Below are 21,028 nucleotides of genomic sequence, written 5' to 3'. Positions count from 1 at the left end.
TCATTTAGAACGAAATCCCCGTGAATAATCTGCCGACATGAGAACCTGTCTCCCTAACCCGGAGTGGGCAGGATGAAGTGTGCTTGGGTGAGCGCATGTGTGTGGGTCTTTCTGACTCCCCCACCACAAACCTGACCTGTTAGGATCCGGATGGTAACGTTAGCGCAAGCATGATGGCTGAACGGATGAAGAAAATGTCAGAAACTTTCACCTGCATAGGTGAAACATGACAAAGGTGCAAAACACTGCAATAATTAACAAGTGATATCTGGAAAGAGCAGCAGAAATGCACTGCAAAGACCCCAAAAAGAAATGTTTTCATTGCCTTTCAGGGTAATGATCCCAAGAGGGTTATGCACTTTGTTCTTGAGTTACAGAATGAATTTAAAGCCCTTATAAACATTGTAAATGCTGAGTTCAGGGCAACACAACATCTCAGCTCAAACTTAAAGACTGTGTGTGTGTGTGTGTGTGTGTGTGTGTGTGCATGTGTGCAATAGGAGTATACCTATAATACCCCCCTTCCTCTCTGCTCATTCAGAAGTCGTTACGCTTTGATGAGCAGGCCGCAACAATACCCTGATTCTTCAGAGCCGCCATGGTTCCTCTCTGTAATCCATTCTCCTCCCAGCAGTTCCTCACTTCCACGAACTTGAAGTTTCTGCTCCAAAGTCAGTCAATCAACCTTTCCTCCAATATCAAAATTGTCACCACTTATCACGCAAGAAGTGAAAAACAGGAGAACAACATATATCATATTCAAAGTCCGGAGCAGGTTTAATGTGCAGGCTGAGCTCAACTTCACAGCTTTGATAATCGGCCATGATGGCAGACAGGTGGCTGGGAGGGGAAGGTTCAAAAAGACAAGAAGTCAACAACAAAGGCTGCCCCCCCCCCCCCGAAAAGCCTCCACACCCCACCAGAAGCCATCCTCCGAGCCTTTGTCAACACTGATCTATAAAGAGAAGCTGTGGCGGTGGCCTCGGGGTGATCATTTACAATCTGCTCCATCCTGAGCGCGTGTTCCACAATCCTCGCTAAACACCAAACTGGCGGACACAATAGAAAAAAAAAACCCTCCCTTCCACGAGCTGAACTCAATCTCCCTTCCAGTGCTTAATAAATGAGCGAGTCTGATAACAGTTTGCTCTCAAAGTTTGCCGTTGATGAAAAAACTTTTTTTTTCTCGGCACATTTCAAGTCCTGTTAATTCAGCCGACCGGCGGCGGAGAGGAGCGAAATTAAAAAGCCGTCTGCTCGCTCTCAGGAGGTTTCATACTTCGCCCTCCATGCCTGAGAGAAAAAGACTGCCGCTCCCCTTCATTCACATGTATTTGCAAACACACACAACAATACGTTTGTGCACACAAGAATAAGGAGCGCACACACATCTTGGCGTCATCACACCCTGCACATCTCCATTATCAAAGCTAAAATGGAAAAAGGGTACTCTTGGGAAAGGAGGCTTTTTAATAAACTTTACAATTTTTCAGTTATCCAGAGAGGGTGGGTGATGAAGCGTCACCCTTTATCGAGATTGTTGGCGCTTCATATCAAACCAACCAGGTGATTTGCATGGTGGATCTCATTTCGGCGTCTTCAAAGGAGTGATGGTGCCGCTAAAGTGAGCGAATCCAAAACACAGCGGCCGTGACTGACTGTAGGTAATCCTCCAGCTGTAAACCTTGTGGCAGAACGCTTCTCGGCCCACAGACAGGAGCTCCTGTGACTTGGTGGCCACCTTTCCTATTTGTTATGATTTTCAATAGAGGGATAACATTAGTCACGCATCAGTGTCATGTGTCACAGGGACTGAAGCCTCAGCAGACATGATGAGGCACTGAGACTGCAAAATACTCAACACTTAATCAAAATTTCACCTGTTTCAAATCGAATTATTTTGCTAAAATGTTGTGGATTTTCTTTTACAGACATTCTCAAACAGCCACACTAAACTGGAGTGATCTCACCTTTTTGGCATTTCTTCATTTAGGTGCAATCAGCAAGATCTTCACTCACCCAAAGCAAAACCAGACCACTGGAATTGCTGATCGAATTATTGATGAAAATGAGCAACTTTAACAGTTTTATGAGCAGCTGCTGATAGTTTTTTTCTGAAATGTAATAAGTCACTCTACAGCCTGCAGTAACACACCAGCTTGAAAGTCTCATTCTCAAGCCAAATAAAGCAAATAACAAACCAAATCTGTTATTTCAGTGGCCTGCATGGTGATATACTGGTCTGTCCTTAATTTGTTTGATTTGGACCACAGCTCTGATTAGCTTAGTTACTCCTGAGACTTGGATCAGTTACAACAGGCCACCATGAGCTGGGCTACACACCTGTAGATACCCACAGCGTTCGGCAAATTACTTGAAGAATATAATCCTTCACTCATTGCTTGTTACTTGTTACTTGGCACTTCTGTCATATTTGTATGTCATTAAAATGCACACACACCATTATGTGTGGACATGTTGCTACGTAGCTTTAATGCGCAAAACACAGTGGAATGCTTTGTAATTAGGGATGTCAGTTTTGGTGGATTTTGCTTTCCATGGCTAACACCCATTAACTGCTCATTTTTAGAGAAAAAAAGGGCATAAAGTACAAGGGGCCCTTCCTTTAGTTTGGCGCTCCATTGCTTCAGTGAGCTTTAGCTCTGCATTTAAAAGCACTATATATTTAGTGAAATGAAGTGAAGTTTTGTGCTGTAAATGTCATGCCTTTTATTTTATTTTTTGTTGGCTTTGCTGACAGACCAGCAAAGACAAGACCAGACCAGCTGTGTTATCATGTGGAAACACACCAACTGCCCACCCTCCACAGGTTCCTCAGCCGCTCTGCAGAGCAGTGGATCTGGTTGAGGGTAATGTTAGCTGGCTAGCAGCGCAGCTCATTCAGCAATCAGCAGGTAACAGCGTGCCAGTGGCGGAACGCATTACTGTGAAAAAATTGTGCCCACCCTCCAGTCTCACCTGGGCTAGCTTGGGGGAGACCCAAGGATGACCACCTTTTAGCAGCTGTTGGTTCAGGAAAGTGAAGGTAAACCAAATCAACCAACTGACCCACAAGTTTAACTGGTAAGAAATATCCCTGGGTTAACCGTCAAATCTTTGACATCCCTATATTGTTATCACCTGGTATTAGTAACAATGTCTAAACTGGATTGACCTCACCCTCTCCTTAACAAAGCACCTGGATACTAACAAGACAACTCCCCAAATGTCAAAGTCCCACAGGGGTTACTGAAGTTCATCATCCATTTTCGCATGAGTCCCCCTTTTCCATAAAGTCATATTTTACGCTTTGGAATCAAGATTATTTTTTTCACAGTGTAAGTGCACCCTGACAGGCCTCTCCAACTAGCTGTCTTCTTACATACAATTAGTCTAAACAGCAATTATTATGCTACATCAGTTTTAGTTTTCAGCACTTAGTCAAATCTGAGATGCTTTATGCTTGTGCACAGAGCAGCCTGTTATTTGTGAGGGCGCATTCTGTCAAAGAGGATCAGTATTTGGATTGCGATGTCTGACTGTGACACTGGAATTGATGCCAAATGAAGATTATGTTAATTGACGGTACTGTGTCATGTCATATATGCACAAATTACAGGCAGACGGCATGACAGAAGGCTGGCTGTGCCATCAAAAGCTCATATCAAGCTTTAACATAAGAATGTGTGTGTCTAAGTGTGTGTGTTAGCATGCATGCGCACGCACTGTCAAGTGTGTGGAGTTCATTATCAGGAGGGCTGTGTCCACAGATGAAGTCCAAAAGCATTCAGTTTAGTCTACTGTCAAGGAGGCTCCCTCTCCATCCTTAATTTCCCGTCACAAAAGACAACCATCTTCCCAAAAAACACAACAAAGGAGGAGTGGTGGGGCTGCTGGCAAAGACACCAAAACAGAAGGGAGGACAAGAAAGAGGAATCGAGGGGTTCAGGGAGGGGAAATGAAGGGAAAAAGAGGAGAGGAATCGCCTCTCAACTCCCACCATTGTCTCCATGTAAATTGGAGCTGATCAAGATTCCGCTAGCATCGTAACCGGCAAGTTCAATCTGCACAGACCGGACAGAGACAGAGAGAGCCATACTGAGAGACAGAGAGAAAGACATCGATGGAAGGACAACAGTGTGTTTAAAAGTGACTCACAAACAGACAGGCATGCAGAAACACACACAGGGACAAAACAGAGATTTGGCTTGAGTGGGAGCAACAAATAAACCACTTTAGAACCAATAAAGCAATGAAAAGAAGAGGAAGGGGGTGTGGATGTACTTTAAGGCAAGAGCACACACACTTATATACACACAACTTAATTTCAATGCGACAAACTTGTGAAGCTCTGAGACGTCACAGGCCAGCCAACTGATCAGCTTTCATTTTAATTTAGGAGAGTTTTAAGAAACTAAGACATATCCAACAAGGATTGTAAAAAAAAAAAAAAAAAAAAAAAAGAGAGGTTTTCCAACATTGTGCTTTAGAAATAATTGGGAGAAATTTCATCCCATAACTGTGAAGTTGCTGGAAAAGAATGTGGATTTCTGCCTGATCTGGGACTGGGAATGTGTCAAGGGTTTCTTTGATGGGTGTGAACACGTCTGACCCTGAATTCACCCCTCAGCCCCAAACCCATTCACACTCCCTTTGGCCTCAGGTGAAGCCTAAATTGAGGTTGACCTGTTGCCTTTCACTCTTCCCTTGTTTACCTCAAAGGGGGACCTTTAGAGACTGCACAGTCCTGCACAAGCCTGAAAGCTGCCGGGGCCAGAAAGAGGCCCTGGAAGTCAACGGGTGAAAAAGGACCCGGGGGAATTCCAGTGGGAATTTCGTATGTGAAGCCTGATCAAGATCAAGTGTGTGTGGATCAGGGGAAATGATACTGGTTTTATCTGTGTTGGCCAAGTTCCCTAAACCTGCACATTTCTCATAGATATGCAATAATTGCTAACAGTTGCGCTCAGACTTTACTGGAACCCCAGAAAAACCAAATACCAGAAATACATCAAATCCAGAAAAGATGGGTTTGCTCAACCTTTGGAGCTCCTTTAGACTCCATTCATCTGAGACGAACCAAAAGCAAATATTTGCAGGAAGCCAATAACACACATGACATTTCACATTTCTCATTTACTGAACTACATGCAGGAGCCTGCCCTGTGCTTGATGAGTAACTCTGCACTGATGACCTCAAGGTAGTCAGCCGCAGGAGTCATAAAAGCCAATGTATATTCTGTCTTATGACTCAGGTAGGCAATTTAATTTTGGTGTCACTGCGCAAAAATCCCATAATAAACTTTAGGAATATTGTCATTTAAGTGAACTAAGAGAAAACTAAACTTCTGCACCTCCCCTTGGCTCTGTTTCCGGGCTTTAGAAACTCTGTGCCCTGTGACTGGAGTCTTGGGCCAATCACAGGGCACAGAGTGTGCATTGCTATTGGCTGTCCTATAAATTTGGATGCGTGTGTGTGTTCTTTCGGTGAAAGCCTGATTCAAAGGCAAAAAAATCCTGCACAGTAAGTTGCTATTCCAACATTGGCAACAACTGGGTACTCTGCAAAGCAAAGATGCACTTCTTAAAAAACTGCGTCTAAAGAAGAGTCTGAGAGTTTAGCTTCCTGCTAGCCTGCGATAAAGGCTCACGGCTGCAGCTTTTGGTTCACATTGATGTAGCTAACATTAGCTAGAGCTAGAGCTGAGCAATATGATGGAACATATTATCTATTATTTTGTATTAAGCTATATCATTTTTTTCGTCAGGCGTCTAACACAATGCACGGCGTCAAAACAAACAAACATGGAGGAGCTGGAAATCAATACTGAATGTCGGGATTCAGCACACGACACTGACACCAACCGGCCTGCTCAAAACGAGGAGGAGCTCGTACGCAACAGAGGGGCTACTTCTGTTGTTTGGAGGTGGTTTGGATATGAAAAGTCGGACACAGAACTCGGCGTGGGTGAACATACAAATTTACTCAGTGCATCACAGCTTGTTTCACATGCAATATATAAAATGACTTTATCACAAACATTGTTTTCTTAGCCACTTGCATTAAACGGGCTTCAGCATTTTTCAACCAGTAAAAAACTAAACCAGTAGATAACAGCAAATCCTGTGACCAGAACTCAGTTCATAGAGGTCAGGAGAAAATCTCATCAATGAAAGGGTAATGAAAGATATTTGGGATCCCTCAGGCAGCAACTGGCTGTCCTTTGGATTTGTTTTAAAGTATCTAAACTAAAGCATGATTAAAAGGGTTGAGCTATGCTTCCAACCCTCTCTTTTTGGCTTTTTGCTCTTCACTTTCAGCAGAGCTGTTTGAGCTCGACAAGACAAATATCTGGCTCTGAAAGATTAATGTTGTTTTGTCATTTATAAAGAAACACTGCAGTGCAATTGCAAACAGGTAGAAGTTTGTCCTGTGGAGCGCAGCCTAAAAAGGAGGGCCTGATTTATCTATGATCCTCTTTTTCTGACAACCTGTCCAAGCAGGCCACATAGCCTATTGAAAAACTAGAACAGGGCAAACCCAAACTTCACATTCAATGCCGACATCCATCTCAATGCTCGTGTATTTCTCTGAGTGTCCTCTAAAACATGTCTGCTTTGAGGGCTCTTCCAGGGCATGCCTCTACCCACTTCCAGTGTAGGGGGGAAAAATCCTCTCTCTGAAAGATAGATGTAGAAACTTTTTTCTGCAGTTGATGCTGTTGCTCTCGTGGTCACAAGGATTGCGGGCATTTCAAAATGGCTGACAGTGCTGTATGGTAATAAGGCCACAGTGTCTAGGTAACTCAGTGCAAGGGGTTTCAGAGTGACAATAAGGGGGAATTTGGAGAGGCTGATCTGGGCATACCTCTGGCAACAGCTTGCAGTCTGTGATAGAACTTGTTCCCTCAGGCCAAGCCTTTCTGAGGCGCCATGCTTCTGCTGGAAAATGCCGAAAGCTGCCTCATGGCATTCGCTACAAGTATGCTTCCCTTTTTTTTATGCAGGGAGCTCCAGCACAGTAAAAGAGAGAAAGAAACAACAAAGATAATCTATTTGATGGTCCAGGCTTTATGGAGCAAGGGATAATTAACCTAAATTATGTGGAAAAAAAAGAATATCTTTTTCCACTTGTCCCTAAAGGCGTCTGGCCAATAGTTTCAGTTTTATGTGCAGAGATTTTAAGATATGTCACCTCAGAACAATTAAGGTATATGCCCTCACCTTAGTCCCACATTCTGGTCTTTTCTTTTAGCCAGGTTTGTTTTCTCTCCTCTTTTCAACTTCTCTCTTCTATTCACTTTTTTTTTATCATTCTGCTTATTTTCCTTCTTTCCTTTCCTCTCTCCACTTTTTCCGACTCTCCATCGCTCATACTCTTTAATCTTGGACTTCACCTCTTTCCTTCCTTTCTCCCTGCTGTATTATCGGTCACACTTTCTCTGTTGCAGAGCTATTTTCCCTCCTCGTAGTCACACTTCATCCCTCAAACAGCAAACAAAAATGGGTCCTACAGGATATACACCAGCACCAGAAAAACAAACCCACAGAAAACCTTTGTGGTGCTAAAATACATGAAATGTGTGTGTCTGTATGTGCTCCACGTGTTTCAGAGCCTATAGCATTTCCATTACATGCCCTTGAATTGCCATGTCTTTGTCTGCAGGCCCACAACCTACTGCTTGCTGGTGCCATTTGCCAGTGCAATTACGTTTCGCATTACTCATTTCCTTCTGAGCTTTGACTAACCAGTAGAAGATCCATCTCAAGTTTCTTTGGCTCCTGATAAGGTCAGTCACATTATTTTACAATATTAGACTCAAAGATTTTTGACATTGATCGCAATGAGCTTATACTAATTTCACATAATATCTGTTCAGACATGTACTGCTGAAGTGTATCAAACACATAGTAGATACTAGAATATGCAGCTTTCTTATAACCTTTATCCACCAAAATAAGCATGTACGTGGATTTTTAAACGCGGGAAAAATAAGTTCTAGACTCTTTTCCCATTGCCAATAGAGCAGAGCTGTGCAGTAGATAAGTATGCTTTTCTTCAATGGTGTGTCACGTACAAAATCCTAAAACTGCTAGAAAAAAAGGTTGGTAAAGAATGCAGTGTGGAGACCCATGAAAATGTCCTTTGGCTACGTCTTTTTTATATTGCTTACTTACTCATTCTTCCTTTCAAAGTCAGTGAAGACTACTTTCAAACGATTGAAAAGGGGCAAAAATGTTTCCACCAAGGTGTCATGTTTCCTTCATTGCTAATTGCAGCCAATCAAAGCCAGGGCCAATATATACCTGCGACAGCTGCATAGTCATTTACTGTTGACTTTCTCCTGTTTAGTAACACTTTTACAAACACAAGGTTAATGTAGAGCTACTACCCCAAACCCCTTGTGAAACCTCCCCATTTCTGTGCGTACTGATTACTACAAGCACATATGTAGTGGGGATTTCTGTCATTTCTTTGGAGACTGTCCATTGTTTAAAGCAATCACAATGCAATGCCTAGGTCAGATACAGTGACACATACTGCTTTATGTTTATGTCTCATACTGATGGACAGATAGTTAAGTCTCTGTGTGTGTGTGTGTGTGTGTGTGTGTGTGTGTGTGTGTGTGTGTATACACAGACACATGCTCAAGCTAGTGAGACATCCTCTGCCAGATATCTCTGTTTGTCTCTGAAAGCCATCACGTCCTTGCCATTGTTGGCTAAAACAACAGGGGCAGGTCGAGTGCCTCCCTCCAGCCAGACAAATCTGTCAGCCTGGAGGGCAAGCAGGGAGGGAGAGGGGAAAATTCCTAAGAGGCTTCATTTCTCAGGAGAGTTGTCATCTTAAGAGTCTGTCAGAAGACATAAATTCCATAACTCAAGAAAACAAAGGAAAGTCTAACATCTTAGATGGCATTACTTTGCCTTTCTTGGTTGAATCCCCAAAGCAGCTCATAAATGCTTGTACCAACAGCCAAGTGTCCTGTCACAATGTCCTTATGTCCTTGATCAATAAATACAACACCTATTTGCTCATGTATTTATAGCCAGTGTGCATGAGTGCATCTTCTGAACATCTTAAAGGATATTACAACTTGAATCGAATTTTTAAGCAGCAGTCATAAATATTCTCTGTGGTTAACCCATTAACAGTTAACCACTGACATCCATATTCAGAGATTTAGCTGCTGGCCTAAGCAGAGATTAGGAGTGAGTTACAGAGCTCTGATGAGCTCACTTCTCTCTAACTTCACACCCCCAATATTTTCGTTCAGCCCTAATCCCCACCGAGTCAAGTGACATCACTTGAGGCAATTCATGAGACTTCTCTCTGCTCCCTCTGGAGGCACAAAACACCATATTCAGCTTTCTTCACATATGCAGTAGTACTCCCCAAGAGTTCCCTTTTAAGATATAATAGGCACAAGTTCTAATAAACCCGCACACTTCTTTCATTTACATTTAGGAAAATCATTCTTGTTAGTTCTCAAGGAAGCAGAGAGAGATGCAGAAAGAGGGATATGGAATTAGGTCAGAAGCTGGTGTCAGGTCTGCACAAACTGCACCTGGTTGTTAGGCCTATGACAGCTTTACAGGCCATGAGATTCCCTGCTAATTACAGGTGGAACCGCTGTGAGATGGGAACACTGGAAGGAGGAAGACGACGACTGTGAGAAAAGAGAAGAGGGCGGCCATGGAGAGCGGGGAGACGGGTGGGGCAACAAAAGACTTTGCAAGAATTTCACGTGCTAACAGTAAGAACAGAGACATAAACCCCAAAGTGTGATAGGTCAGCTTTCATATATCAGCCCTTCCTGCCACAAACGTGCCTCAAAGAAACATCCAAGATGGTAAACCAAAAAGTGTAAGCATGAAGTATGTCCACACATGATGACAGACAAACACATGTGCAGGTCATCATCAGAACGTGAGAACATGATTGAAGGTAACACCCGCAAGTATGAAGAAATATAGATAGATAATGGCAAACACAGAAGGAAACGTAGACGACAAGTCACAAGGGAGAGAGAAGAGCTCATCCTGAGTTAACCATGACAACACACTGACAGAGAGACAGATGGGGGAGAGGAAAGGAAGTAACAGAGCCTGGGCTGTTGTCCGAGGGGTAAAATAACACAAGAAAAGCTTGTACATCCCATGATATGTTTATGTGCGTGGGACCCCCAAGTGTCAAGTCTCCCCTGCTTCCTGTATGTGCAGCACTGTAATGTATGTTAAATCAGGCGATGCATGGGATTAGACTTAAACTAACTAAGACATGTACAGACGTGGACAAATTTGTTGGTACCCTTACAGCTTATTGAAACAATGTTTCATTCCTCCTGAAAACTGATCGAGTTGAAAGCAATTGTCTCATGTATACCTGTGTGTCTTCGGTATGTTATAGAGTAAAGTATGTATATAAATGTCTATTTTCATTAAATATGGAATTAACAGTAATGGATGCCAATTACTTTTGTCAGTGTCAAGTTATTTCAGAGAAAACTGTTGGTTCTTCTATTTTTATGGAAGGGTACCAACAAATTTGTCCACGTCTGTATGTACATGACTTTTTCACAAATAAGTTTCATAGCTGCAATAATTAAATACCATCAACCTACCTAAAATTGACCTTAACCTAAAACCAAATCCTGCACAGAGCTGTGAAGTCAACCCCATCTATCACCACTGGGATGAACTGGAACACCATCTGTGAGCCAGACCTTATCCCCAAACATCACAGTGCCTGACCTTTTTAATGCTCTTGTGACTGAATGAGAGCAAATTCCTGCAGTCAGGTTACAAAGTCTTGCTGAAAGCCTGACTAGAGGAGCGGAAGTTGTTTTAACAGCATATTAAAAAATCAAGACACGTTCAACAATCACACGAGTGGTACATCATAACTTGTCAGGCTCCTTATTAAATGTATTGTAAACATTTGAACCAGTTAAATATAACTAAAGAAGCCTGAAAAGAAGGATAACAGCTTTATATAATTAGCCTCATTGCCATGCTTACAAACTGTGGCATGTAACAGGTGCATGCCACGAGACAACAGGGAGCATGATAGGTCTAATTTGCCAGCACTGGGTCAGTGCATCTCCAGCTCATATCCAGAAGGTGACAGAATGTGATTAACCTCTGAACCAACTCCTTCCTGTTGTTACCAAACAGTGGAGTAATTTCCATAAAACATTTTCTTAGTCTTTTATCTCAACCTGGCAATTTCTGTTGCCTGAGACTCTCGGACAAATATTGATTTGGCCAAATATAAATATTGATCAAATTTGAAGAAGTTCAGTGTCTCCCCAACAGTTAGAGTGTGGTAAATTCTGAGGTTTTGTGGGTGTGTGACTGCAGCACAAGCAAGCTCTCCCTGAGTTCTTTTTACCCAGCAGTTTGTGCCTCGCAGGTTAGATAACTGATCTGTTGATGCGTTCTGAGCTGATCAGAACAGATCAATGGATCAGAGGAGCAGCTGCTCCAAGTAAATGCGTACTATGAGAACCAGCAGAATGAACATTTAATTTTTTCTTTTACTTTGCCTGATGCTCTGCTGCTCCATCTAAGCCCAAAGTGTGCGCTGTGATCCAAGAGTGTGGTGAAATGCATAAGCAAATGATATGTATATTTCAGCAGTGCTCCTAATGAAGAGTCCATCTCCAAAAATAGAATATCTACTTGTGATGGTGGATGTTTTAATCACTGTGGGCTGCCACATATAAATGAATGTGTGGAAAACCCTGGAGTTCAAGAATAATCACAGCATCTTCAATACTGTTAGCAAATGCTGACACACACCCATCTGGGGACAGCTGACTAAAGTTTAACATGCATTGGGTATGTTCAATTATCTCCTTCCTATTTGTATAAAGCAGAAGTTAAATATTGTTTACCAAACACAATACGGGAGCATTATAGTTTGTCAAACTATTTTCAGAGGAAAAGTTCATCAAAGAAGTCCCTATTGTATCCTACAACAAAAAGAATTGACAGGGCACAGCATAAAAACATTTTTTCATTTTCTCCCCTTGTTTCCTCTTGATCTGAGCCACTCTGGAGTGACAGCTGAGCTGACCTAAATACAAATCACATTAGGCCTTCTGCTATCCCCCTAGTGTTCCACCAAAACCCTTTTCTCTAAACCTGATGTTTTTGGCGTGTTGACAGTAAGTAGCCACACTTGCCACTGCAGCTGCCCTGCTTCAGAGACGCAGTCTTGGAGCAAGAATTTTGTCACGGATCCAGTTCCCCGGAGGGAGCCCAGATCTCATGCAGACTGCTGCTCTGAGCTCTTTATGTCTGGGATAGAAGAGGGAGGTTTTCCGGGTCACTGTACATCCAAGTCCCTGCCCAGAGCCTTACAGGTCAGTTTCACTTCCCTGTTCCTACAGTAAAGAAGAGCTTAACTTTGGCACCAGCTAAATTTACACCGTCTTTTCAATTTTGGGAGCTTCAAACAACACTGCTTGTCATAAACTGTCAGCTTTACGATCAAGTTACTTACTAGATGACTTGATCATGATGCATTTTGGAGACCTTGTGCAATTCCTTTTCAGAAATGCCTCTGCTAATGGCTATGTTCTGCATTCTTTTGTGAACATCAAGATCCATTCAATGTGTTTTGCCCCTCAGGTGGTAAGCTAAGGAGAACGGCAAAGGGCATTATTCAGGTATTTTACAAATCAAGGGAATAAATGAAATCATGTCTTATTGCATTGAGCAAGTATACAATATTAAATTCAGACTGTGCCTTTTCACAAGATAGACAGTATATTTGGACAGGCTGGATGTTATACAGTATGTCTGTATGTACACTGTGGGCATGTTAACATCTCGCTGAAGTGACAGGCATGTCACTACATGTAGGTATCTTTGCACACTATCAATACCATCTATGATTCTTATCAGCATGAGAGTGATACACTCCTGGTTTGGCCTGGGATATGAGCCAAGGTGAACAGACTGCGGTTAAGTGGTCCATTCCTCCTTTGCTCTCTTCCATCTTTCATGGCTTTTTCATTTCGGAGTCCTTTATCGCCATGCCAAGCAGGCTCTCTGCTCCCGCATTTTTAATTAAAATCTAAAATGTGCAATAACTCTGGAGACTCTGGGCTAGCTGGCAAACGGGTCCATTGGTCTTGTTTCTCCCTTCAAGCCTTTGTTGCTTATTTCATCAAAGCCTTCCATCAAGCCTTTCTATTTGTCCAATTCTGTTCGCTCCACTGCATTAACGCTTTGACATAAGCCATGCAGGCTACACAGATTTACCAAGGGTACACCTTTGTAGAAAAGCTCTACACCAAGCAAATGAACTCTCACTCTTAGACTATAGCCTAATCCATTCAAGGACCCTGAGAAAAATCCAATCCCTAAAATCAGTCTTCTTGACTTTTCTTTGTTGAAGACAAAAGGCTGCTTGTGTAGTAATGGATTGGATAAAAAGACCTCCAGTGCTTTAGTTCAGTCACCTGTCTGTGTAGTGTTCCCACACACTTTCCAGAGCCACAATAAAATAAACTCCATGTTCCCTTCGGAATTACCCACAAGCCAGATGTTTTTATACCTGGGAAAGTCAAATACATGGTAGGTTGTCATGTTTCACTGTGCAGTGGTTATAATCTGTCTCTAGGATGTCTTAGTAAGATTAAAACATGAGCAGGTGGTAGTGGGTAAATTATAGGGCAAAAAACTTGCTGCAAGAGTTCCCAGAGTGGTTTACAGTGGAGGTGGACCACCTCACCTGAAATAAAGACTACCTCTACTCAGCTCAATGGAAACTATTACACTTTCATGAAATAAACCGTCAGGGAAAACAAGCAGATGCACAACATCAAACAAAAGAAGTTACATATTGAAAATGAACTAATTCTCAATTCCTTAGCTGATTCTGATTCTTTAAAAGTCTGACCTACCAATTTCAATTTTAGATAATTCCAATAATATTTCTTTCTCATAACTATAATTGACAGCAGACACAATTAAAATTTGGAACTTTTTTTTAAAGCCACTGGAAACTTGGCTTGACATAGTAAAACTGCAACCACCAAAATCTCAAGGAAAAAAAAAGTTCATAACTTTTAGAAAAGCTAGTTTAAAAACAGCTTCAATCATTTTACTTACATGAAACAGTTAGCATTAGCTGATTAATACAGATGTGGGTGGTATATGTCTGTTAACACATTCACTTTCAAACCATCTACAGCATATATAGCATAAATCACAGCTTTTGAGAACAGGTTGCAGCATCTGTTACTATACTCGGTTACTGTTACTGTTTGCTACATGAACAGCCATCTGGAGCATGCATGTATATCTAAGACTGACTGGCAGGTCATCAGTCACAATCATTCAAGCTAAAAATCATGTGATTCTTGTTATCAACTCATCGATCTATGCATTTCTAATATATAGCCATGTGTTTAATCAGAGAGGCTACTGTTTGGCCATCATTTAGTATCATGAGAAACTTCAGGATATCAGGATAGCTAAGATATCCACCTATGCTAAAAAAATTCCTGGGAGTAAACCTGGGCTGATATATCAACATACTCTCAGGTGTCCTCCGGAGCTTCGAGTCACTGATTAACTACAGCTGGGAAGTGACCCCTGCATTTTTCAGTAAGTCTTTAATTGTTCTCGGAACATGGGAGTCAACCACCCAAGAGATGATAGACATTTACATTATGAAAAAGTAGATAGCATGGCTAAAAATTTGTGTTCACTACTCCACTTTGCCCTTATCGTTCTATCATTATCTCCTCACATATCAAGAAGGTGAGAAGGGAGGAGGCAGCCAGGTAGGAGCTTGTGCAGGTAAGGAATTCCTGCCGTTTCTGGGCCTCCTCCTTGCACAAACAGTGGGAAAAAAGCTCAAAGTTTTCCGTGAGGCCTAGGTTCATTCACTGAAGGAGCGCTGGAGGAGTAGAGGGAGGGGGCTCAAACAGTCATCCCACATCCCACCCACCCCGAGGAGCATTCCACAGGACTGTCTGCTCGCCCATCATTAAGCAAGACCACCTGCCAGCAAATCAGGACCCCCATCATGTTCTCAGTAAGCCTGGCTAACCCCATTACCAGTGTGCCTCTGGACTGCTGTACACACAGATCATAAAGAGTCAGTGGTATGTTGAGCAGTAAAATGCTGCTCATTAAAATCCCACAAGGACTTTTTGATTGTCCAACCAGTGGAGCACACTAGCTGTACTCAGTATTGGGTATTCAAATAGATGCGGCTCAAAGGGACAAAGAAAAGATCTTTGATGCAGCTGTTGCATGACTATGCACTGACTTCTGACTGGCTCATCTCTCCTCTTCTAAAAAGAGACAGATTGAAAAAAGGGAAGGCAAGGAAGAGATGACAGAGGGAAGAAACAGTCCTTTGTTGCTGTTCTTCGTCTGGGCCTCGAGGGAAATGCTCTGGCATCAAGTCATCAAGGGCTGAAACAAAAGCAGCTGATAAACAGACCAAGACAGATAAGATCTCCCTGTACGCTCAACACTTCTCCATCAGGAGAGCTTCCTCTCTTCCAAACCCCCAACACCTCCGCCTTCTCTCTTTGTTGCCATCAACACAGCATTGGGGAAAAATGGAAATGATAACAAACACAGCACATGCTTTTCTGGCATTTGGTTTAGCCTTGAATTGCCTCCTTCATCCAATTTTACAAAACCATGACTTCAGTTTTGTTTCCAAAGACACAGCAAATGTCTGCATACGATTCTGACACATTATCTGTCAACTCTCTGCACAGCACAATTGACTGTGGTAACATTTCACTGAATGGTAGCTGGAGGGCCAAACAAAGGAGGAGATTCTGTGCCAAAGGGCCTCTGCTTATCAGCCTTGACAAGGTGCAAATCCAACAATGCAGATGTGGTACACTTTGAGGAGTTGCGCTTTATTTTATTATTTCAGTTTCTTATTCCAACCACAGAAATGTTTGTAAGGGCATCAGTGAGTACAGATAAGGCATCAGGAAACAAAAAGGGAGCAGTCTTTTGCAAATATCGTGTACAGCATTCTGAGACTTGGTCGGCACTGCAAGTGTTTACTGAGATCTTGTAAACACTCCTCCGGGGAGGGCCGCTCTGTGGCAGATGAAAGCTTGTAGCCAAGTGATCGCAACCATGGGCTGAGTGGCCCCGAAGTGCCACCGCCCAGTACGAAGAGCAAAGGAGCAGAAAGAGTGTGAAACATAACACCTGAAGGCATCTATCTTCATGCGGCACTAATCCAAACTCTAACAAATATGCCATAGCAAACATAACACCCCCTTCGATCCATGTCTTCACATGAAAAAAAAATCCTCTTTTTTGCTTCATTCTACATCACTCATCTTATTCTCCTTTGTGTCTGTGTCCTTTTATAACTCTTGGTGGCAAGGAGCACACACAAAGCCTTTTTTCTTCCACCTCAGACAATTCGCCTCCCCACCTCGCTCTCTGCCAGGCATTCCTGAGTCTATCCTAGCTATCGAAAATGTCAAGAATGAGGAGTAAGCAGAGGAGGGTACAATGAGTGCTGCGGCAGGTAGAGTCTTGTCCCGCTGCACTGACATCCCACAGTCTCCGGGGGTAGTGGTTGCACAGAACGGATGGGCTCTGACTTGACTCTCTTAATTAAAACTCAGCGCTGAAACAAACCTCAGAGCTTATTCTCTACCGGATGGAGGTATGTAAGTTAATTATCGGGGCCAATTTCACTCCCCAAAAAAACAAATAAAGATTTCATGGTGGTGCTGAACCTGACAACTGTCCCAAGATACTACTTGGTGGACAGTCAGAGCAAAAGAAGCTCAAGCGCTTCCCAAGGAAAATTCTTCCTTCAGATGTCTCAAAAGTACGACTTCTGTCTAACTTTTGCCTGATGACTTCTTGAAGTATTTCCTTACCGCTATCTCTTCGACTGTAAGGTGATATGAGAAAATCAGGTTATGTGAAGTAAACCCTCTTCAAGCACAAAGTCCCGAAACAAAAAGGGCACATTCTAGACAGTTTGTCAGAGCCAAGAAACTCCCCTTTCCACAACAGGAGTCCAAAAAGAAGAAAGGGGGGGTGAATAAAAAGGTTAGCAGTGCAGTGTTTCGTGCCTGGACAGACAAACAGAAGAAGTTTTATGTGTGTGCCAAATGCAACTTAACACTGCAAACAAGCTCCATCCATTGGAACATCCTGCCACCCAGAAATGTTCAGAGGAAAGTACCCAGGATATAGACGCTACAACTCTGAAACAGTGATTGCCCCAGAAAGCCTTCAGTAAGGTGATTCGTGCTCTGATTCATTTCCCCCTGGTGCTGCCTGGCCGCTCTAAGTGTTAGATTCAAACTTTGAATTGCTGCCAACATTGTTAAGCAGCAGTAAAAGTTAAACAGCAGCAAGATCACTGCTCGCCGGCAATGGGGGCAGAGGCTGCTACAGTCTCACAGTCACAGTAGATGCTGAAATTTATTAGTCATGGCAGTATGGTTCGTCTCATAACAACCTGACGAATTACTTCTCGACCAAATAAGGACTCAGAGGACAAAAAGTATTTAAATGACTCTTGTCATACTAAAGTTCTATTGCGCAAATCAGCAGAACAACAACATTTAAAACACATCACTAAGCCAGAAATTCAAAAGCTCCTTGAAAACAATATTTTTGTGCGTGGGAAAGATTGATACGTCCATTCATCAGCTTTTTCTGCTGTTTGTCTTTGTAGAGTTACAAGAAATTAAAAGAGTAATTTAATGTTTCACTAAAGTTAAAATGGTGATGTCAACGTTTCAGTTTCAGTTTCACCTCTGACTTAATAAAATGGCACAGCCACAGGGTGCAAAGGTCGGGAATCAACTCTTCACCACTCAACCCCAGTCCTTAAGGTGTTAATGGGACACACCCACCTCAAGGCCACTCTGGGAAAGGCTGGAGCTTCACCATGGCAACAAAGCTCCTAAAATGACTCAGGTGTCCTTGTTTTCAGAGAGTTCTGGGAAACTTTGACGCTGAGTGCCTGGGGCTATGTAATTTCAGCAGCCACCGGTGTATGAAATCCTTGCTGCTTTAAGTGATTTACAATTACTGTGAGAAACTACAGCAGGGCTCCTAAACTGAACTTCTCACAGGTGACACAAAATGTCAGTATAGGTCACCACAAACGGACTTATCTAACAGCCCTGAGATGTGAAATCCCATTCATGTTTTCATTCTTAGAATTACTCTTTTAGACTCCCAACATGTGCTGTATATCACATACCATAAAAGACAAACTCCTTATTCCATTCACAACAAATTGGCTTCTTACCTTCTACGCAGTGCTCCACGTCCTCCAGGTTGCGAAGGGTAATCCTCATCAGACTTGAGTTGAGCATAAGTTCATTCTTGTGTTCTGGCCCCATGGCCTCCGGGGCAGGGTTGAGAAAGAATATGCGTGTGTCGCCTGTTGCTACCTGGTTGTCGCAGATCCCTGGGTTGCCAAAACCGCCGATCATCAACTTGTTGCCACCATCCAGGAGGATTTCACGGTTGATGCTGGACTTCCCTTTCAAGTAGCGCCACACCCTGACCTTTGGCGACAACAAAAAAGAAAGTACACGCATTTTGTCAGAACCAAAAACATAATTTCCATTTACAAGTATGCACAAGTATTAGAGATTTGGGGCCTCTGTCCAGCTCTGCCGCATCTGAATCAAGGTTCCTTCCTTGAGCATGTTTTGTGATGTAAGGCTGGTGTTTCTCTGAATCTTTACAAAAAATGTTGCTTACATCTGTGCAACCAAACATTATCTGACATTTTATGTGATAATGGTGATTTTCAAGTGATTATTTCTATTGGAGCAAATCTCATGTAAAAGATCAAGAAACAGCCACTGGAGAACTTATCTAAAACACTGCATGCACCCACAGATAGTTCATCACAAGAAGTGCAGCTTTATGCACAGTCATGAGAAAGCTTGCCCTTTCCACTACATGTTAGCTGTCTCGTCTCATTTCAGCGCTTGGTGGTGGTTTCCGTTTCCAGAGGGAGAGCCGTGTGCCTCTAATCTACTCCACTGATTCACCGGGAGACGGGAAGCATGTGGGTGCTGAGGAAAGGAGCAGCGAGAGAGCTGACCAAACACGACTTGTTTATTTTGACAGATTATAGAGTGGTCTACCACAAGTCCATGATGATGCAAAAGTCTGTTTCACAATAAATGGAAATAGAATGGGGACGGAGGAAGCCAGCATCCTGACTGAAAATTACTTATTTGTGGAACAGTGGATGTTTTTTTTTTCATCATGCACAATTATGTGGTCCATTAGTCTGAGACATAATGTTCCTGTAACATTAACAGAATGGGGAAATTTACACTCTCAGGTCTATCACACAGGTTCCGAGTGACTAATGACACAGTAAGGCATGACTATACATCTTTATGGGTTTGGGCACACCTTGCAGCACTTGTCAGTGCTCTCTACTGGGAGGAAAAAACATGTTACTGTGTACATGTCCCTTACATATCACATATGTAAGGGACATATCATTGTAGTGGGTGCTCTTAAAGTTTCTGTGGCGCTTCAGTCGTCTTATTACATGGCATAGATTTTTTTTAGCCCAAAGGACATCACTTTAACAGCCACGGTCACAAATCTTGTAAGGGATGGCACTTGTCGGCACCACCACATAATAAATCATGATTCAAAATATCAGCTTTGCAGCCACTGGCAAATGATGGTACATGTTTTCAACATTTACAACTAGGAATCAAGTGAGAGCTTCAACCAGGGGCCAGTGAGGGGCCGGTCTCCTACTGCAGCATGTTTGAGATGATTACAAGGTCGGTTAGGCCTCCCTTGTAGCTATGTAATTGGTAAGTGGGAATAAAAAAGCACCATCTATCTATTTCTGAAGGCAAAGTGGATCCACTGTCAGTGTCCGTGTAACTGCTGCCAAATGCTTCTGGATGAATGAGTTTGTAAAATGTTTTTATCCGGTGAGCGGTTAATGCCTCTGAGAGAGTTGGATTAGAAACTCTGTGGTAATGACTCCCATCAGCTACACCAGAGTACAGGTATTAAGAGACAATGTGACTTCAAATAGCCCACTTAAACCCTATTAGTAATTTTCGTGCAAGAAGCAGGTGCCTGTCTCTTGAAGCAATGCACTTCACTTGATCGTTACAGAAACCACATGAAAGCACTTACCTTGCAAGAATAGGTGTTATGCACTGGGTCTACGTTAATTATTTCATCCACCGTGCCGGTCAAAACTATGTTAGCTTCTTCTTCCCTGTCCTCCAAGTCTCTCTCCGGGCAACTTGCGGCGCAGCGGTGCCACAGAGCCACGAGCAGCCCCGCCAGAAGCAGCACTGTCCGGCCGGCTCCGAGTGTCCGCTGGGAACCCATGACCACCACACGGACGTATCCTAAAAAAAAAGTTAACTTTCTTAAAATGAAATGTTACCGCCCGGAGCGCCCGAAAAGAAACTCCAAAGTCTTTCGGATGCGTTTAAAATGGTGCTCCTTTCCACAACTTCCCTCTACGGACTACCAGTGTGTGCTCCACTCTGCAGCCCTGTTCCCCGCATCTGCAGCCCGGGTTGAAAATCCCTCTCTGCCGCCGCCGGCTGGGAGACCAAGAGGGAAGAGAGGAAGGAGGAGGAAGGAGGAGGAAGGGGCAGGGATCTCTCTCTCCAGGAATGCAACTGCACTTCTCTCTCCCCCTCTTTTTCCCCTCTCTCACACACACATGCACGGTGACGCTCCTGAATTTGCATGCGATCTGAATTGCTGATCCCACAAGTGAGGGTGAGGTGGGTGGCGGTGGTGGTGGTGGTGGTGGAGGGGAGCACGCTGGGACGCCTGCAGAAAGTGACTGTCCAACGCCGCCCCCAGTCGGACAGACAGTGTCTCTACCTCCTGCCCCCAGACCCTGCAGATGCACAAAGCAGGCGTAAACAGGTATCCCAAATGTCAGCCTCTAAAATGAATGGCACTGCTGAAAATCTGACATTCATTTGGTGGGTCATCAGTGTGTGGGATATGTAGTCATGTGCATTAG

At 43.1% G+C, this 21,028-nt stretch overlaps 1 protein-coding gene across 1 annotated transcript in view; it reads right to left on the bottom strand.

Moving 5' to 3' along the window:
- The window catches only part of agrn (agrin), a 353,511-nt gene extending 332,810 nt beyond the window's left edge, over positions 1 to 20,701 (bottom strand). The window contains 2 exon segments of the mRNA XM_042491203.1: positions 18,290 to 18,551; positions 20,173 to 20,701. Of these exon segments, the coding sequence (XP_042347137.1) occupies positions 18,290 to 18,551; positions 20,173 to 20,373 (463 nt within the window). The 5' untranslated portion in view covers positions 20,374 to 20,701.
- Between the last annotated feature and the right edge of the window lie 327 nt (positions 20,702 to 21,028).

This window comes from Plectropomus leopardus, chromosome 8, assembly GCF_008729295.1.
Source record: "Plectropomus leopardus isolate mb chromosome 8, YSFRI_Pleo_2.0, whole genome shotgun sequence".
NCBI classification, from domain to species: Eukaryota; Metazoa; Chordata; class Actinopteri; order Perciformes; family Serranidae; genus Plectropomus; species Plectropomus leopardus.
The sequence above is the reverse complement of the archived record's forward strand: the minus strand, read 5'-3'. Positions and strand labels throughout refer to the sequence as shown.